This window comes from Polyodon spathula, chromosome 2, assembly GCF_017654505.1.
Source record: "Polyodon spathula isolate WHYD16114869_AA chromosome 2, ASM1765450v1, whole genome shotgun sequence".
In the NCBI taxonomy this organism is placed as follows: Eukaryota; Metazoa; Chordata; class Actinopteri; order Acipenseriformes; family Polyodontidae; genus Polyodon; species Polyodon spathula.
In genome coordinates this window covers 85,622,740-85,637,782 of record NC_054535.1, presented here as the reverse complement: position 1 = coordinate 85,637,782, position 15,043 = coordinate 85,622,740, and the positions used below count along the sequence as shown (strand labels likewise).

Below are 15,043 nucleotides of genomic sequence, written 5' to 3'. Positions count from 1 at the left end.
CTTCAAGTTGGAATATATATATATATATATATATGTCACACATATATGTGAACACATGATGAGAACACTCTTGTAGACATGGAGTCGTCCTCAGCAATGCAGAAAGGTCCGATGTCTTGTCAAGTAAAGTTCATGTCTACAGGAGTAGTTCAGTAAGTGGTGTGTGTACATATATATATTATATATATATATATATATATATATATATATATATATATATATATATATATAATCTGTCTGTACTTAGTGTAGCCAATGTACACGGCACGGTAAGTGCCGTGCCATCTCATGGCCAGAAGGTAGTTATCTCAAACTCTTGAGTTGGACCGCTGGCACAGTGCTGGGATAGGCAACACCAGCCATGGAGATTTAACGTAGGTTCGAATTTCGTTCATAAAGCAAGTACTAAAGTGCAAGTACCAAATTGGAGCAACTGACATTCCCTTTAAGAAAGCCCTGTGATTTGATGAAGAAATAACAGTCTTTGAATTCATTGCACTTAAGTATTTAGGAAATACTTAAACAACTGAAACGTGTATTACTCTTATATATATATATATATATATATATATACCACACACAAAACCACACATTTCAAAGGCTAGAAGGTTAATCTTATATATATATATATATATATATATATATATATATATATATATATATATATATATATATATATTATTTTAGCCTTTGAAATGAAGGGCTTATTTAAGATGTATATGGGAACTGTGGTTTGTAACATGGTTTCATTAACTTTAATGCTTCTGTGAAAAATAAAGATTTCTAAGAAACTTTTTTTTTTTTTTTTTTTTTTTTTTTTACTTACATAGGTCTACAGCAGATACTTCCAGAAATGATGAAGTAATTTAGTTCAACACATTTTATATTTTGATATGAGCTTACTATTTTGCAGTCAGTCTTCCAAATATCTCTATGTTTCAAACTCTATACAAATAAATGGTGCATTAAAAAATATAAAATGATCTGGAATAAATTACTAAACACAGGTATAAAATATGGGCTTCGTATTATTTTAAAAAAGCATTTATGTATGTATGTATTTATTTTTTTTTTTTTTTTTACAAACCTTCAACATTGTAGATCAGCACTAAAGTTTATGAAGCCGGTAGGAAGTGTTAGGTTGGAAAACAAGTAACTGTCCTAAAAAACAATAACCTTTAATAAATTTATTGCTTAATTAAATATCGTTAATCAGTTGGTTATGAACCAATGATTACAAATGAATGTTTACTAACACCTGAAGTGTGTGTATATATATTATATATAATATATAATATATTTAGATACATATATATACACACACACACACACACACACCACACTTTTCACGGCACTGTGTGTGTGTGTGTATTTGCACCTGTCTGATTTCCTGCATTTTTGCACATTTTATGGGTTGTAGTAGTATATAGAGGGAGTCTGAGAAAAAAAATGACACCAAAGTTTGGTGCCTTTCATTTGTTTGGTGTGCAAGGTAATCAAACATGCAATCTTCAGGTGTGAAAAAGTTATTGCCCCCCCACCCCCACCAGTTAACTAAAGGGATAATTAGGGTCAGCTGTTTGAATACTTTGGTTAACAGTCAGGCCTGATTTGGGCCAGCCCTGCCCAATATAAAGCGGACTACCTTTGGCCCTTACCATCAGAGTGAACTTGTCAGCACACAGATTCTAGAGGTACATCTTGCCACAATCAAAAGAAATTCCTGAAGACCTCCGGAAAAAAAGTTGTTGATGCCTGTCAGTCTGGAAAGGGTTCCAAAGCCATTTCTGAGGCTCTGGGGCTTCACCAAACCTCAGTCAGAGCCATACTGTCCAAATGGAGAAAGTTTGGGACAGTAGTGAATTTTCCCAGGAGTGGCCGTCCTACCAAAATCTCTCCAAGAGCAAGACGTAAAATCGTCCAGGAAGTCACAAAGAACTAGAACAACAGAGGGTTCTGCAGGCCTCTCTCGCCTCGGCTAAGGTTAGTGTTCGTGAGTTCACCATCAGAAAGACACTGGGAAAAAATGGGTTTCATGGCAGAATAGCAAGGTGGAAATCACTGCTCACTAAGAACAACATGAATGCTGGTCTCAAGTTTGCCAAAAAGCACCTGGATGATTCTCAAGAATTCTGAAACATTGTTCTGGAACTTTTTGGCCAACGTGGGCCTTGTTATGTCTGGTGAAAACCAAACACTGCATTCCACAGTAAGATCCTCATACTAACAGTCAAGCAGTGTCATGATTTGGGGATGCTTTGCTGCATCAGGTCCTGGACGACTTACCATCATTGATGGAACCATGAATTCTGCTCTGTAACAGAGAATTCTACAGGAGAATGTCAGGCCATCCATCCGTGAGCTGGAGCTGAAGAGCAGCTGGGTCATGCAGCATGACAGGTTGAAGAACAATAAATTTAAAGTTTTGGAATGGTTTAGTCAAAGTCCAGACCTAAACCCCATTGAGATGTTATGGCAGGACCTGAAATGATTAGTTTATGCTAAAAAACCTACAAATGTCACAGAGTTGAAGCAGTTCTGCAAGAAGGAGTGGGCCATAATTCCTCCACGGTGCTGTGAGAGACAGAGCCATAACTACAGGAAGCGTTTGGTTGCAGTTATTGCTGCTAAAGGTGTTGTAACCAATTAGAGTATAAGGGGGCAATTACTTTTTCACACGGGGGCATTGGGTGTTGCATAACTTTCTTTAATAAATAAATGAAATAAGTATCAACATGTGTTATTCGTTCACTCAGGGTCCCTTTTATCTAATATTAGATTTTGGTTGAAGATCTGATAATTCAGTGTCAAAAATATGCAGAAAATCAGACGGGGCAAATACTTTCACAGTATTAAAGATACCGTGAAAATACACACACACAGTGTCTATAGAAAGTCTACACCCCCTTGAACTTTTTTTTACGTTTTGTTGTCATTGCCTCAAAGTTTCATGTATTTAAATTAAGATTTTTTTCCACTTATCTACACACTATACTCCACACTGTTGAGGGAAAAAAAAAAAAAAAAAAAAGAAAAAAAAAAATATTAAAATACAAAACTGAAAGATCATAATTGGATAAGTCTCCACCCCCCTGAGTTAATACTTGGTGGAAGCACCTTTGGCAGCAATTACAGCTGTGAGTCTGTTGGGATAGGTCTCTACCAACTTTGCACACCTAGATTTGGCAATATTTGACCATCCTTCTTTACAAAACTGTTTAAGCTCTGTAGGGTTTCTTGGGGATTGTTGATGGACAGTAATCTTCAAGTCATGCCACAAATTTTTGATTGGATTTAGGTCATGGTTCTGACTGGGCCACTCAAGGACATTTACCTTTTTGTTCCTTAGCCACTCCTGTGCGCTTTGGCTGTGTGCTTTTGGTCGTTATCATGCTGAAAGGTGAACTTCCATCCCAGTTTCAGCTTTCTTGCAGAGGGCAGCAGGTTTTCCTCAAGGACTTCTCTGTACTTTGCTCCATTCATTTTCCCTTCTATCCTGACAAGTGCCCCAGTCCCTGCCTATGAGAAACATCCCCATAACATGATGCTGCCACCACCCTGCTTCACAATAGGGATGGTGTTCTTTGGGTGATGCGCTGTGTTGGGTTTGCGCCAAACAAAGCTTTGCATGTACCTGCTCTGTTTGTTTTTGCTGACTAATTTTTGCAGATTTTCTATATATATATATATATATATATATATATATATATATATATATATATATATATATATATATATATATATATATACACACACATACATACACACAGTTCTATATATGTATATATAAAGTTCCAATTTAGTTTTGTCAGTCCACAAAACTTTGCTACATGGCTACCGATAGTGTTTTTTTTGCAGACTTCAAAATGGGATTCAAGGTGGGCTTTCTTGAGTAATAGCTTCCTTCTTGCTACCCAACTATACAGGCCAGATTTGTGCAGTGCTTGGGATATTGTTTTCACATGCACAGTTTGACCAGTCTTGGCCATAAAAGCCTGTAGCTGTTGCAAATTTGCCATTGGCTTCTTGGTAGCCTCTCTGATCATTCTCCTTCTTGCGTGGTCATCCAGTTTGGAACGACGGCCTGATCTAGGCAGGGTCTTGGTGGTGCAATACACCTTCCACTTCTTAATTGTCTTGACCATGCTCCAAGGGATAGTCAAGGCCTTTAATAGTTTTTTTATACCCATCCCCTGATCTGTGCCTTTCAACAACATTTTGTCCCAAAGTTGGTTGAGTCTTTGCTTTGAAATGCAATACCCTACAGGAACTGCTGAATTGATCCTGAAATCATGTGAATCACTATAATTTAACACAGGTGGAGGCCGCTTAACTTGGTATGTGATTTTGAAGGCGATTGGTTACACCTGAGCTAATTTAGGATTGCTATTACAAGGAGAGTGGACACTCATCCAACCAAGCTATTTCAGTTTTTATTTTGAATTAATTTTCTACAAATTTCTAGAATATTTCACTTGGAAGTTGTGGGGTAGGATATATATATACATTCTCCACACTATAAGACAACAAAAGGTAAACATTGTGAAAGGGGGTGTAGACTTTCTGTAAGCACTATTGTATATATAGGGGTAAAATTGCAACTCTCCACAGTTCTTTGCCCCTTTCAAGCAGGACCCAGGACACACAAATGGAAGTTTACTTACGCGCTATTTTTAATAAATACAAAAATAAACAAACAAAAACACCTAGCTTTTACTAGAGCACTAACTAACATACACAGGAACCTAACTAATACGCAGGACAGCTAAGCCGTTTACATGTAACGCAAATTAATGAAACAAAAACACACCAAAAAGGCTTCATCACAGTACCTTTTTTTTTTTCCCCCTGTTGAAATCACCATCAACCAGACTCCTCACACACCAGCAGCCCTGAGGACACTGCCTGCTTGCTTTAAATACTCAGCACCTGGCTCTAATTTACAATTAACACCAGGTGCAGGGGATAATGAATAATAAAACAATTAACACAAATCTAATTCAATTAAGACCCACACACCAATGTGTATTCTCACATGTTTTGAGGCAGGGAAGCTTTTAACCCCCTCCCTGCCATATTACTATATATATATATATATATATATATATATATATATATATATATATATATATATATATACTTGACGATTGAGTGCATCGACTTAGTCATGAATTTTAAAATACTACATTTCCTGTGACTTGCACTTCACCCTTTCCTCATAAGGCACAGAAGGCTCTCCCCCATCTTTTGTAACTCACACCACAAAGAGATCCATTGAAACCACCAAACACAAACTCACAATTGTACACTACGAACCAACGTGTTGAGGAAGCTTTTTGCTCAGGTTACTGAGTTATGGAAGCAAGAGTACAGTTATAATCAATCAATCAATCTTTATTTTATATAGCGCAATTCATAGTGGATCACCATCACAAAGCGCTTTACATGATGCAGTAAATACAAAAATACAAAAAAAGCAAATTTGCAGCATCTATTGTTTGGAATTAATGTTCTTTGTATGTATTCATTGTCAGGAATTATATATTATAAATATGCAATCAACCCTGTTAAAATTATGCTATTCTTATGTGTTGATTCTTGTTCAGATTTCAGATCAAAATCTCTTGAGATCCACTATTGAATCATGATCCACGTATTGGCCACCACTGTTGTACAGTATATGGCTATGCTGCACGGATTGTTAATCGTTTTTTTTTTACTTTATTTGGCCTAATGTCAGAACAATACATTATATGTGTACTTTACATCCCAGTTTTTTTATTCTAGAAAAATTTAAAAAAGCATTTTATGCAGTTAATATTGTATTGTTGATAATAATTGTGCATGCAACTTACACTAACACTTCATATTGCAGGCAGAACGTTCCTTTAGTGAGGAGGAAGAGGAGAAACTACAGTCTGCTTTCTCACTGGAAAAGCAAGATCTTCAACTAATCCTAGAAACTGTGTCGTTTATTCTAGAACAGGTAACATTTTTACCATCTGTAGATTCTAGTTAATTTTTAACCCCTGTTTTTTTCTATTCAGTTTGAATGTTACCTCACTGCTGATCAGGAGAACTGAAGATCAGCAGATGGGCTCCTTTCTCCCTGTTAAGCCAAACACTTTAAAAAGCTGCTGGATCTTATTCTGTTTTCTTGCTACCGTTATAAGAATTTAACTTCTCAACTGCTCAGATTCCCCATGACTTCTGTTCATTTCTCACAATAAACTACACATAATGTGGGACTATCTGTTTATTTATTTATGCATCAGTGTTTATCCTCCATTCTGTGTCTGTCAGACAATCTTTCTGTTCTAGTATGCCATTCGGAATAATTACACTGTACATTAAATGTCTATTTAAGGGTCTAAACAGCTGGGGCTCCTAATAGCACTGCTGTTTAGATGATTGTAATGGAAATGTTTGCTATGAAGGCTGCCAGCTCTAACTGTGTAGTGTATGGGAGTCTTTGTAATGTGAGTTTTGTCTCTGAAAGTGTAGGTATTTAAAACATCAGGGAGGACCCGGTTTTATTTATTTACTCAGTGATGGTATTTATACTCACCGCTATGTAGAATGATCATTAAGATGTGGACTCCATGTATCTTTTGGACTTTTAAACCGAAGTGGAACATTTAAACAATGCAATCACAACTCTTTAATTCATGGTACATCCTCTATATATATATATCCAATAAATCCAACTTTATTTTGTATAGCACCCTTAAAAGCAGTCATCTCAGAGCGCTTCACAATTAATAGTACTGCAATAAATAAACAGATTATGCATAAAAGAAACACAAGGAAATAAAACAATCAGAACAATCAGAAAAACACCTTTCTAAAAAAGTAAGTCTTTATATTAACTTTAAAAACACTCAAAGGACACACAGCAGTCTGAGATCAGCAGAGCGGAGGTTGCGAGTGGGAGTGTAAAAAAATAACAGAGATCTGACAGATAGGTCGGAGCTAGCCCATGAAGAGCTGTATATGTCAGCATTAAAATTTTAAAATCAATTCTAAACCTGATAGGCAGCCAGTGCAAGGCCTCCAAGACAGGAGGTTGCAGAATTTTGAACAAATCAAATTTTAGTGAGGATGCTATTAGACACCCCAGCGAGCAAGGCATTACAGTAATCGATCCTGGAGAAAACAAAAGCATGAACCAGTTTTTCAGCTGCAGGTAGAGAAAGCATGGCACGAAGTCTGACAATATTTCTGAGGTGAAAAAAAGAAACCTTGACAGTACTCAGCACATGCGATTCAAAAGTTAACCCAGGATTGAAAATCACACCCAAATTTTTCATCTTAGATCTGAACTCAAGCATGGTTCCATCAACAGACAGATTTAAAGTACTGGTTTTACTAAGCAGCAGCCACTGCGGTTTCAACTGCTAATATCTCATAAACCACTTTAGACTGTGACTTCATATTTTCAGTGTTCTGGAAAGTTTGCTTTAACAACCTGTGGAAGGGGTGTGGGTAATTCACTGACCAGGAGACAGACAGGTGTATTTGGGAAACACCACACAGGTGCCCAGTTTTATTTTAGACCGGTTCTTTTTTTTCTCTCCGGCAGAGGGCACTGTTGACCGTGGGCTGCCTATCAACGATGATAGACAGCACCACGGAAATACCACAGTTGGTACACGAACCGCAAAGGCACTCGCAGGTGCTCAAAGAAATAATAATGAAAACAGAAGGCGAAAAGAACAAGGGAAAATAAAACAGTAATAAAACTACAAATAAAAGGTGCTGCACTGCTCCATGACTCACAGGCGGCTGTTGGGCGACTGCCGCCCTCTTCCTGCAGCCCGTGAACATGCCAGCAGAGTCAGCACAGATCCCTCCCTGTTACACAACCCAACACGGCTCTTCACATTGACCTGTGAAGATGCCGGCCATATTATGGTCATGTGACTTTTTGATGTGAAGATGATGAATGCCTAACGCTTAGAGAGCTTGGCTTCATACTCGGTATTCCCACGCCTCCTACTCTTACCACAACACTGTCAAACAGTAGACAACTACTTCATGAAGGAACCCTGATTGACACAAAAGGGTCTCATATTAATCAGTTCACTCAGCACCACTAATACATATTAGCTACAACAACAACCTTTATGACCACGGTGGTAATCCTAGAAGTGTGTGGCCCATCTTTTGAAGTGGTACCGCCTCCTGCCAAGTTTCAGGCTCTGGGGTACATTTTTTTCCCACTGCAGCAGCGCAAAGCAGGCAACTGGCTTTGTAATCAGCCCTATATATTAAAGGTGATGCTTTGATTCTCCTAATTTGTCAATAACCTACTGTACTATTCAAACCCATTTCAAGAAGTTGTAATGAGCAAGCTATACACAACTGTTGTGCCTGGATTTGCTTCGTCCTGGTTCACCGGTGTGCTGTAGTAGGATAAACCATCGCAGTATTTTAAGGTATTTGATGTATCTTTTTATCTCTGCAGGCCATCTACCACAATGTAAAGCCAGCTTCTCTCCAGCAACAGTTAGAAAATGTTCACCTTAACCCTGAGAAAGCAGAGGCCTTTGCCCAGGCATGGGCCACTACTGGCCAAGAAACTATTGAGAAATTCAGACAGAGTGTGTTTGTGCCAAAGAAGGTAATAATAAAATTATATTAAATGCAAATGTGTTATAATAGTACAATGTGCAATAGAATAGCTAATATTATAATAGCAGCGGTATGCAAAATGTATTTAAAGCACATAATATTATGGATTTATTTTTTATACTAGTATTTATACAGTTAATTTAGTAAAACAAAAAAAAGACCTCTCGACAGTGCAGCAGTCATTTTTAAGTGTTCAGCCAGGCTGTGGGATTATAAATTAGGTAGTGTACCCATGGGCCATTATGTGTCTAATAGAAAAGTCCTTACTCATTACCCTGGCTTCATTAATTACTGTCTATCCAAACCATCACCTTCTATAGTTCTGTAGTTAAAAAAAAAACAGTAATAAGTTGATGAAAATGTGCATTTTAATCTTCTGAAAGCCTGCTGTGTTCAGCTATGCTGTCAGCTATGTAAATACAGATTGTTTCATTGGGCAATAAAGCCATGGGTCCAACTGACAGGGTGGGATGTTATTGAGGGGGGCTCTTGGGGGGAACGGGGACAACACCACAGCTGTAAAAAATAACATTTACCTGTATCATGACAAAGTGAAATACACACAGGACAGCCCGATCCCTCCATATAGCCCCATTCTGATACTACCAACAACCTCTGCTAAAGGATGTTCACAGCAAGTTGTATTACAGTTGCTGGGATAAAAAAGGATGAGAAAAATTGTTTGATTAAAAAGCAGAGGAAGAACAAATAAGGGAAAGGCAGAAAGAGAACAAAGGGCTGAGGAGGTGGATGTTTTCAAGGTTTTAATTAGATAGAATGAAATGTTTTGAGGATTGGGATTTGCTTTTGAACATTGTCAGCTGCTAAGGTTTTGTCAGCTGTTTATACTGAGACTCGTTTGTGTGTGTGTTTGGGGGGGCGGTCATGGTGAAATGTTTGATGGTACATTTTAATGGGATTTCTCTATGCTGGTGGTGTTTTTTATTCTTTTCATATTCAATGCTCTGTATTGTTCTGTAGACAGTACATGCAGTTTAAGATGACTAGTTTTTCGTCTTTTTTAACAGCAATCGTTCTTATTTTAGATTTACAGCATGGCAGGGGAAGTATTATTATTTAAGGACATTCAATTAAAATGTTTTTCTTTTATGAATATATACATTCTTTGTTCTGTTTAGCACTGTTTCTTTTGTTTTAAGCTCGAGAGCGCTGGATGGCAGCTTAGCCTACAAATGGCACAATCCACACAAGCCAAAATGAAGTCACCCCGTGCTGTTTTAGAGCTTGGGGTCGGCAGTGAAGATTCAGAGGTAAACATCTACCAGTGAGACCATTTAGAATTTACATTTTTAGGTATATCCTGTGTGGTTTCCATAAACTTATGCTAGAATTTAAGTATACAAAGTAAATGTGCACGGTTTTGAAGGCACAGTGATCCACACTAGGAACATGTGTTCATTAAGAGTCATTTATATCTCCTTCTAGAGCTTCTTCATAACGTTAGGTTACGGCTGTAACCCTGGTTCCCTGAAAGAGAAGATGACCACCAACCAATACTTTTGGGATATGCCTGCACAGGTCAGGTATTTCCGAGCATTTTATGTCAGAGTTTCCGATAGACCCCTCTGGGGAGTGATGTCCTCAGTCCCACCTCCCGAGGGAACAAACAGTCACTCCACGGAGCTCACTTCCTGTTTTGTATCGAACCCACGAAATTGACCGATGCGACCTTGCAAGATTTGGTGGTCGTCTTCTCTTTTAGGGAACCACTGTTAAATCCGTAACCTAACGTTCCCTTTCAATTCGAAAACGACCACCAACCAATATTTTGGAAAAAGTATACCGAAGCCGCAAAAACTAGTGCTTGTGGTGCGAGCGTGCAACCTCAGGACCCTTGTGCCTAAAGAAGGCATAGAGAGATCTACCAAATTAAGTTGCTAGAACCTGATATAAAAGTATGCGGAGCAGCCCAGCTAGCCGCAGTACATATATCGGCCAATGAGGTTCCTCTAAAGAGGGACCATGACATAGCCACTCCTCGGGTAGAGTGCACCGCCACCGGCCCAAGTGGGGGTAGGCCGGCATTAGTATACGCAGTCGAAACTGTGTGAGACCACCGCTGCTTTGAGAGGGCCTGACCCAGGGTCCTTACACCATAACAGATGAAGAGCTGGTCAGACTGAGGCAGAGCTATCGTTCTGCTAGCATAGCTTCTCAATGCCCGAACCGGGCAGAGGGAGTTTAATCTACAGTCCTCCTCCGAGGAAAATTGGGGTGGGGGTTGGTGGAAAGCCTTTAATTCCACTGACTGATTTAAGTGGAAAACCGTGACCATCAGAGGGAAGAAAGGTGGGTTCATTCGTACAGACACCCTGCTTCCATCGTCCCAAACACGAATACAGGAACTGTGCACCGACAGAGCTTGTAGCTCACTGACCCTGTTAGCTGAGGTGATGGCTAACAAGAAGGCTGACTTCATAGAGAGATACTTCAACTTTATGGAATGCATAGGCTCAAATGGGGCCTCAGTGAGAGCCTCCAAAACCACATCTAGACTCCACTTGGAGTACGTAACTGCCAAACACCCTTGAGAAAACAGGTCACCGGGAAATTGGGAAAGACATGAGTCCTGGTCAGACCAATCCTAAAAATACCTCCATTTGTACACGTACAACTACCTTGTGGAAGAGGCCCTATTTTTCTGCAGTGTACTAACGACTGCGTCTGAGAGAACTAAGGCGGACAGACCCATAGTTGGAGTCTGCCTGGATCTAAGTGCCAGAGAGTGCCTCTCGCCAGACTGAGGAGATCCAGGTGTAGCGGGATCTCCCAGGGCTGGCCTTGCAGTAACTGGCAAAGGTTCGAAAACCAGATTCTCCTGGGCCAGCTGGGGGCCACCAGGAGAACTGTTGCCTTCTCTCTCTGGACCTTCTCTAAGAAGGCCGAGAGCAACGGTATTGGTGGGAATATGTAATGTCCTTGGTCACTCATGGGCTAGGGCGTTGATGCCTAGTGGACCGCCGCAGTGATGGAGGGAGAACCATAGGGGGCAGTGAGTCGTCTCTGCTGTGGCACACAGATTGATCCTGGCCTTCCCGAAGTGTTCCCATATGCTCTGTACCACTTGAGGGTGGAGTCACCATTCTAATGGGTGAGGACTCTCCCTTGAGAGGAGGTCCGCCGCTCAATTCACCACTCCACGAAGGTGAACAGCCTGGAGGGTTAACAGGTTCCATTGTGCCTAGGTTAGTAGCTGGAAGGCTATGTGATGCAACCCCGGGGACATGTTGTCCATCCGGACAAGGACATGTCTCCCTTGGAGCACGGGAAGAAAATGCTGGAGAGCATGGTGAACTGCTCGCAGCTCCAGCGCATTTATATGCAGGGATGTGTAGCGGCCCATCCAGGACCTGCAAACTCCTCTGGCTGCCCAGACTGCATCCCAGCCTGAGTTGGATGTGTCTGTCGTCACCTCACAGCTGTGGATCACCCCCCCATCGTTACACCTTTGCGCATGTGGGAGGCTGAAATAACACATCTCTCTTTTTTTTTTTTAGCTGCAATAACAAATGCAAAACACACACAACAGCAGATGCTGCAGAGTTAGAAAGCAAACTACAATTGGCAAGCAATGCAGGCCGTTGAAAACAAAAACAAAAATATTTCAAACAAAGTGCAGTTGAGCAGCGTTTTAGCTCATGTTGAGTTTCTGATGTAAATATTGCAGGAGAATTCCAGAACAACTCGAGTGAGAGCTGTTTCACACAGACTCAATTACAGGAACTGGAAAGATTTTTATACCTACCTTACTTACCTGATGTGAGAAGCAAAAGAGGAAGTGAGCTTCGTTCAGTGGCTGTTCCCTCGGGAGGCAGGACCAAGGACCTCACTCCCCAGAGGGACGTTTCGGCATGTCTCACAGAAAATGCTCAATAAATTCCTGACCTGTGGCAGGCATATCCCAAAAGTATTGGGTAATGGTCATCTTCAAATTGAAAGGGAACTTTAAGGCTAGGTTGTGTCAGCATTAGCAGGATGGACTTCAGTCAACAACAGTTTTAAATAAGCTTGAAACAGAAAACGTTATCTTTATAGCTTTGTAGCTCTATAAATGTTCCATTGGTTGCTTATTGAGTTGTTTGCCAAATAAACCATGGCCCAAGTTTTTTTTAAGGAAACTGGCAAGGGCATAGGTGTCAAGAAAATGGTGTATGATTTTTAGCATTTGTAAAGTAGGTAGGATCTCGATTACAGCTCATCCAAAGATCAGGATTTCATACACTACTCATGCTTCAGATTAGGACCTTCGTCATTATAGTAGGTGCAACATGTGCAAGACTGTTTTACAGTGGGATGAGTGAGTAGCTGGGTAATGCTGGTGTTGGTGGTTAACACTGTTGTGAAAGAGGTGCAGTGAATGGCAGTTCTGGGAAGGGATTGGGTTGTGTTTTTGGAGTAAGGGTAGATTTATTTGCTTAATGGTTGGGCAATAGAAGCAAATATAATTTCAGAAATTTAATCTTCAGAACTAACTAAAAAATAATGTTAGGTGTTACTTTGTTACTTTAGCTATTTCCCCCCCTTCCATTTTTTTTTTTTTTTTTACAAAACTATTGCATTCAATGAAAAATGCAAATCAGTTTTTAAGGTAATCTGTGAAAGGTTATCATGCAGCCCAATGCACATTTTAGTGAACCATGATTGTAGCTTGTATTTTGCATGCTGTGTTTCAGTGTGGTTATTAGGGCATTTATGTTGTCTCTAGCATGGTCTGGCCAATTACATAGAAAACTTTTTTTTTCCCATAGGCACATTTAATTTACCTACTAACAAAAGTACTTAATTTAGGCCTGCTGATATATTCCCTGCTGAGAACCAACACTGGTGTGCATGTGTTGGTAAAAAGGACATTGCTTGCTATTGTAATTGTGCAACTGTACAGCTGGTGGCAGTGTTACTACACCTAAACTAGTACACCTAGTACATTAGCTATACCTAATGCATATTTATGAAGAAGTTGCTAATAAACAAGTTGCTAATGATTGCTACTTAGATTGAGGACTGAGTTGAAATACGTTCTGCATGTTAATCCATTATAAAGTTTTTAAGATTGGATATGCTTCAGCACAGTAATAAGAAAATAAATAAATGAGAAGCCTAAAGTGATGAAAATATTCAGAGAACCATTTGCCTTTGCAACAGTATTACTGCCTTGTCTATGTGAAAAGCTAATTTAATAATAAAAAGGGCCAGTTTTTTTAAAATCTAATTCTGAATTAATAGTGACTTTTTCAACAATTTCCTACTGCAGCTTTTTCCTTCACCAGTGTTTTTCTTGTAATGCACTGAAACTAAAATCTGTTTTTCTGACAGTATTGGCAGTTAATTGAAAGAGAGGTGGAGTGACATGTTTGTGTTCATGTGCATTTCAAACCACCCTTTAAAATATTCTCAACATTGCACTGCTATTTTTCTTGTAGGCAGTGTTTTGTGATTCAAAAGAAATGTACATTCTTCAGTTTGAGATATTTCAAGTATGCTGGCATTGAAATAATATCTTTCTATTAAAAAAACGAATGCAAAATGTATCTTCACATATACTATGTGTGAAGAAGCAAAAACCCACACAAACTATTTTAATAAAATTGACAAAATAATAAAACACATCCAAGTTAAAAGTAGTGTCAGTCAGTAGCAAATACATTTTATGACAAAAAATGTCAGCAGAAATTAAAGTGGTTCATTTCTAATGCTTTCCAGCTATTTGAGGCTGCAAATTCATCTGCCTGTCTATGTTCAGTAGATGCCAGTTTAATAAATGCATCAGATATAAGCTGGTAATTTGAAGAAAAATGAAATAAATCTGAATATAATACCAGTGTTTAAGGTGTGTAATACTTAAAAAAGGCATATTCAGCAGTCTGTACAAGTCACAAAGACAAGTTCTTCAATTGATTTAAATGAATAAACTCATAAAAAACAAACAACAACAACAAAAGCAACCCAGCTTAATATAAAAATGGGACTGTATGGGACTATAGCCAGTGAGTTCCCTGAAGCTACAGAATCTAATCAATGGCATTAATGATCTTCATGAAGTACACAGAAAAACTTGCAAGGTAGCTAGCTATGAGGTTACAAGGCATGAGAGTCACTACTTCAGCAAAACTGAAGGAAACAAACTGCATCATAAAAAAAAAAATGTTTTATGTTTATTGATTTGAAATGCAACCATTCCAGCAAGATTCTGTTTCTGTTCTCCAGAGAGCTTCAGAAAGCAGTAGAGTTCAATAGAGTTCAACTGGCTGGTAACAGACAGACGTTTATTTTAGGAAACTCAAATCCGAAGTTTAAAAGTCTGTCTAGAATCAAAACCCTCCCAAATGTTGTGCATCTGTGAAAACAGATAACAGAAATTGGCCCGATCACTGTCTCTGTTTCACCTTTT

The 15,043-nt window shown here is 39.0% G+C and overlaps 1 protein-coding gene across 3 annotated transcripts in view; it reads left to right on the top strand.

Annotated features, from left to right (window-relative positions):
• Positions 1–15,043, top strand: part of LOC121302724 (COMM domain-containing protein 10-like) — an 87,483-nt gene that overhangs the window by 1,154 nt on the left and 71,286 nt on the right. For all 3 annotated transcript variants that reach the window (XM_041232851.1, XM_041232842.1, XM_041232833.1), the window contains exons 3-5: positions 5,876–5,986; positions 8,468–8,623; positions 9,795–9,905. In XM_041232851.1, coding sequence (XP_041088785.1) covers positions 5,876–5,986; positions 8,468–8,623; positions 9,795–9,905 — 378 coding nt within the window. The remainder of the gene's footprint in view (positions 1–5,875; positions 5,987–8,467; positions 8,624–9,794; positions 9,906–15,043) is intronic.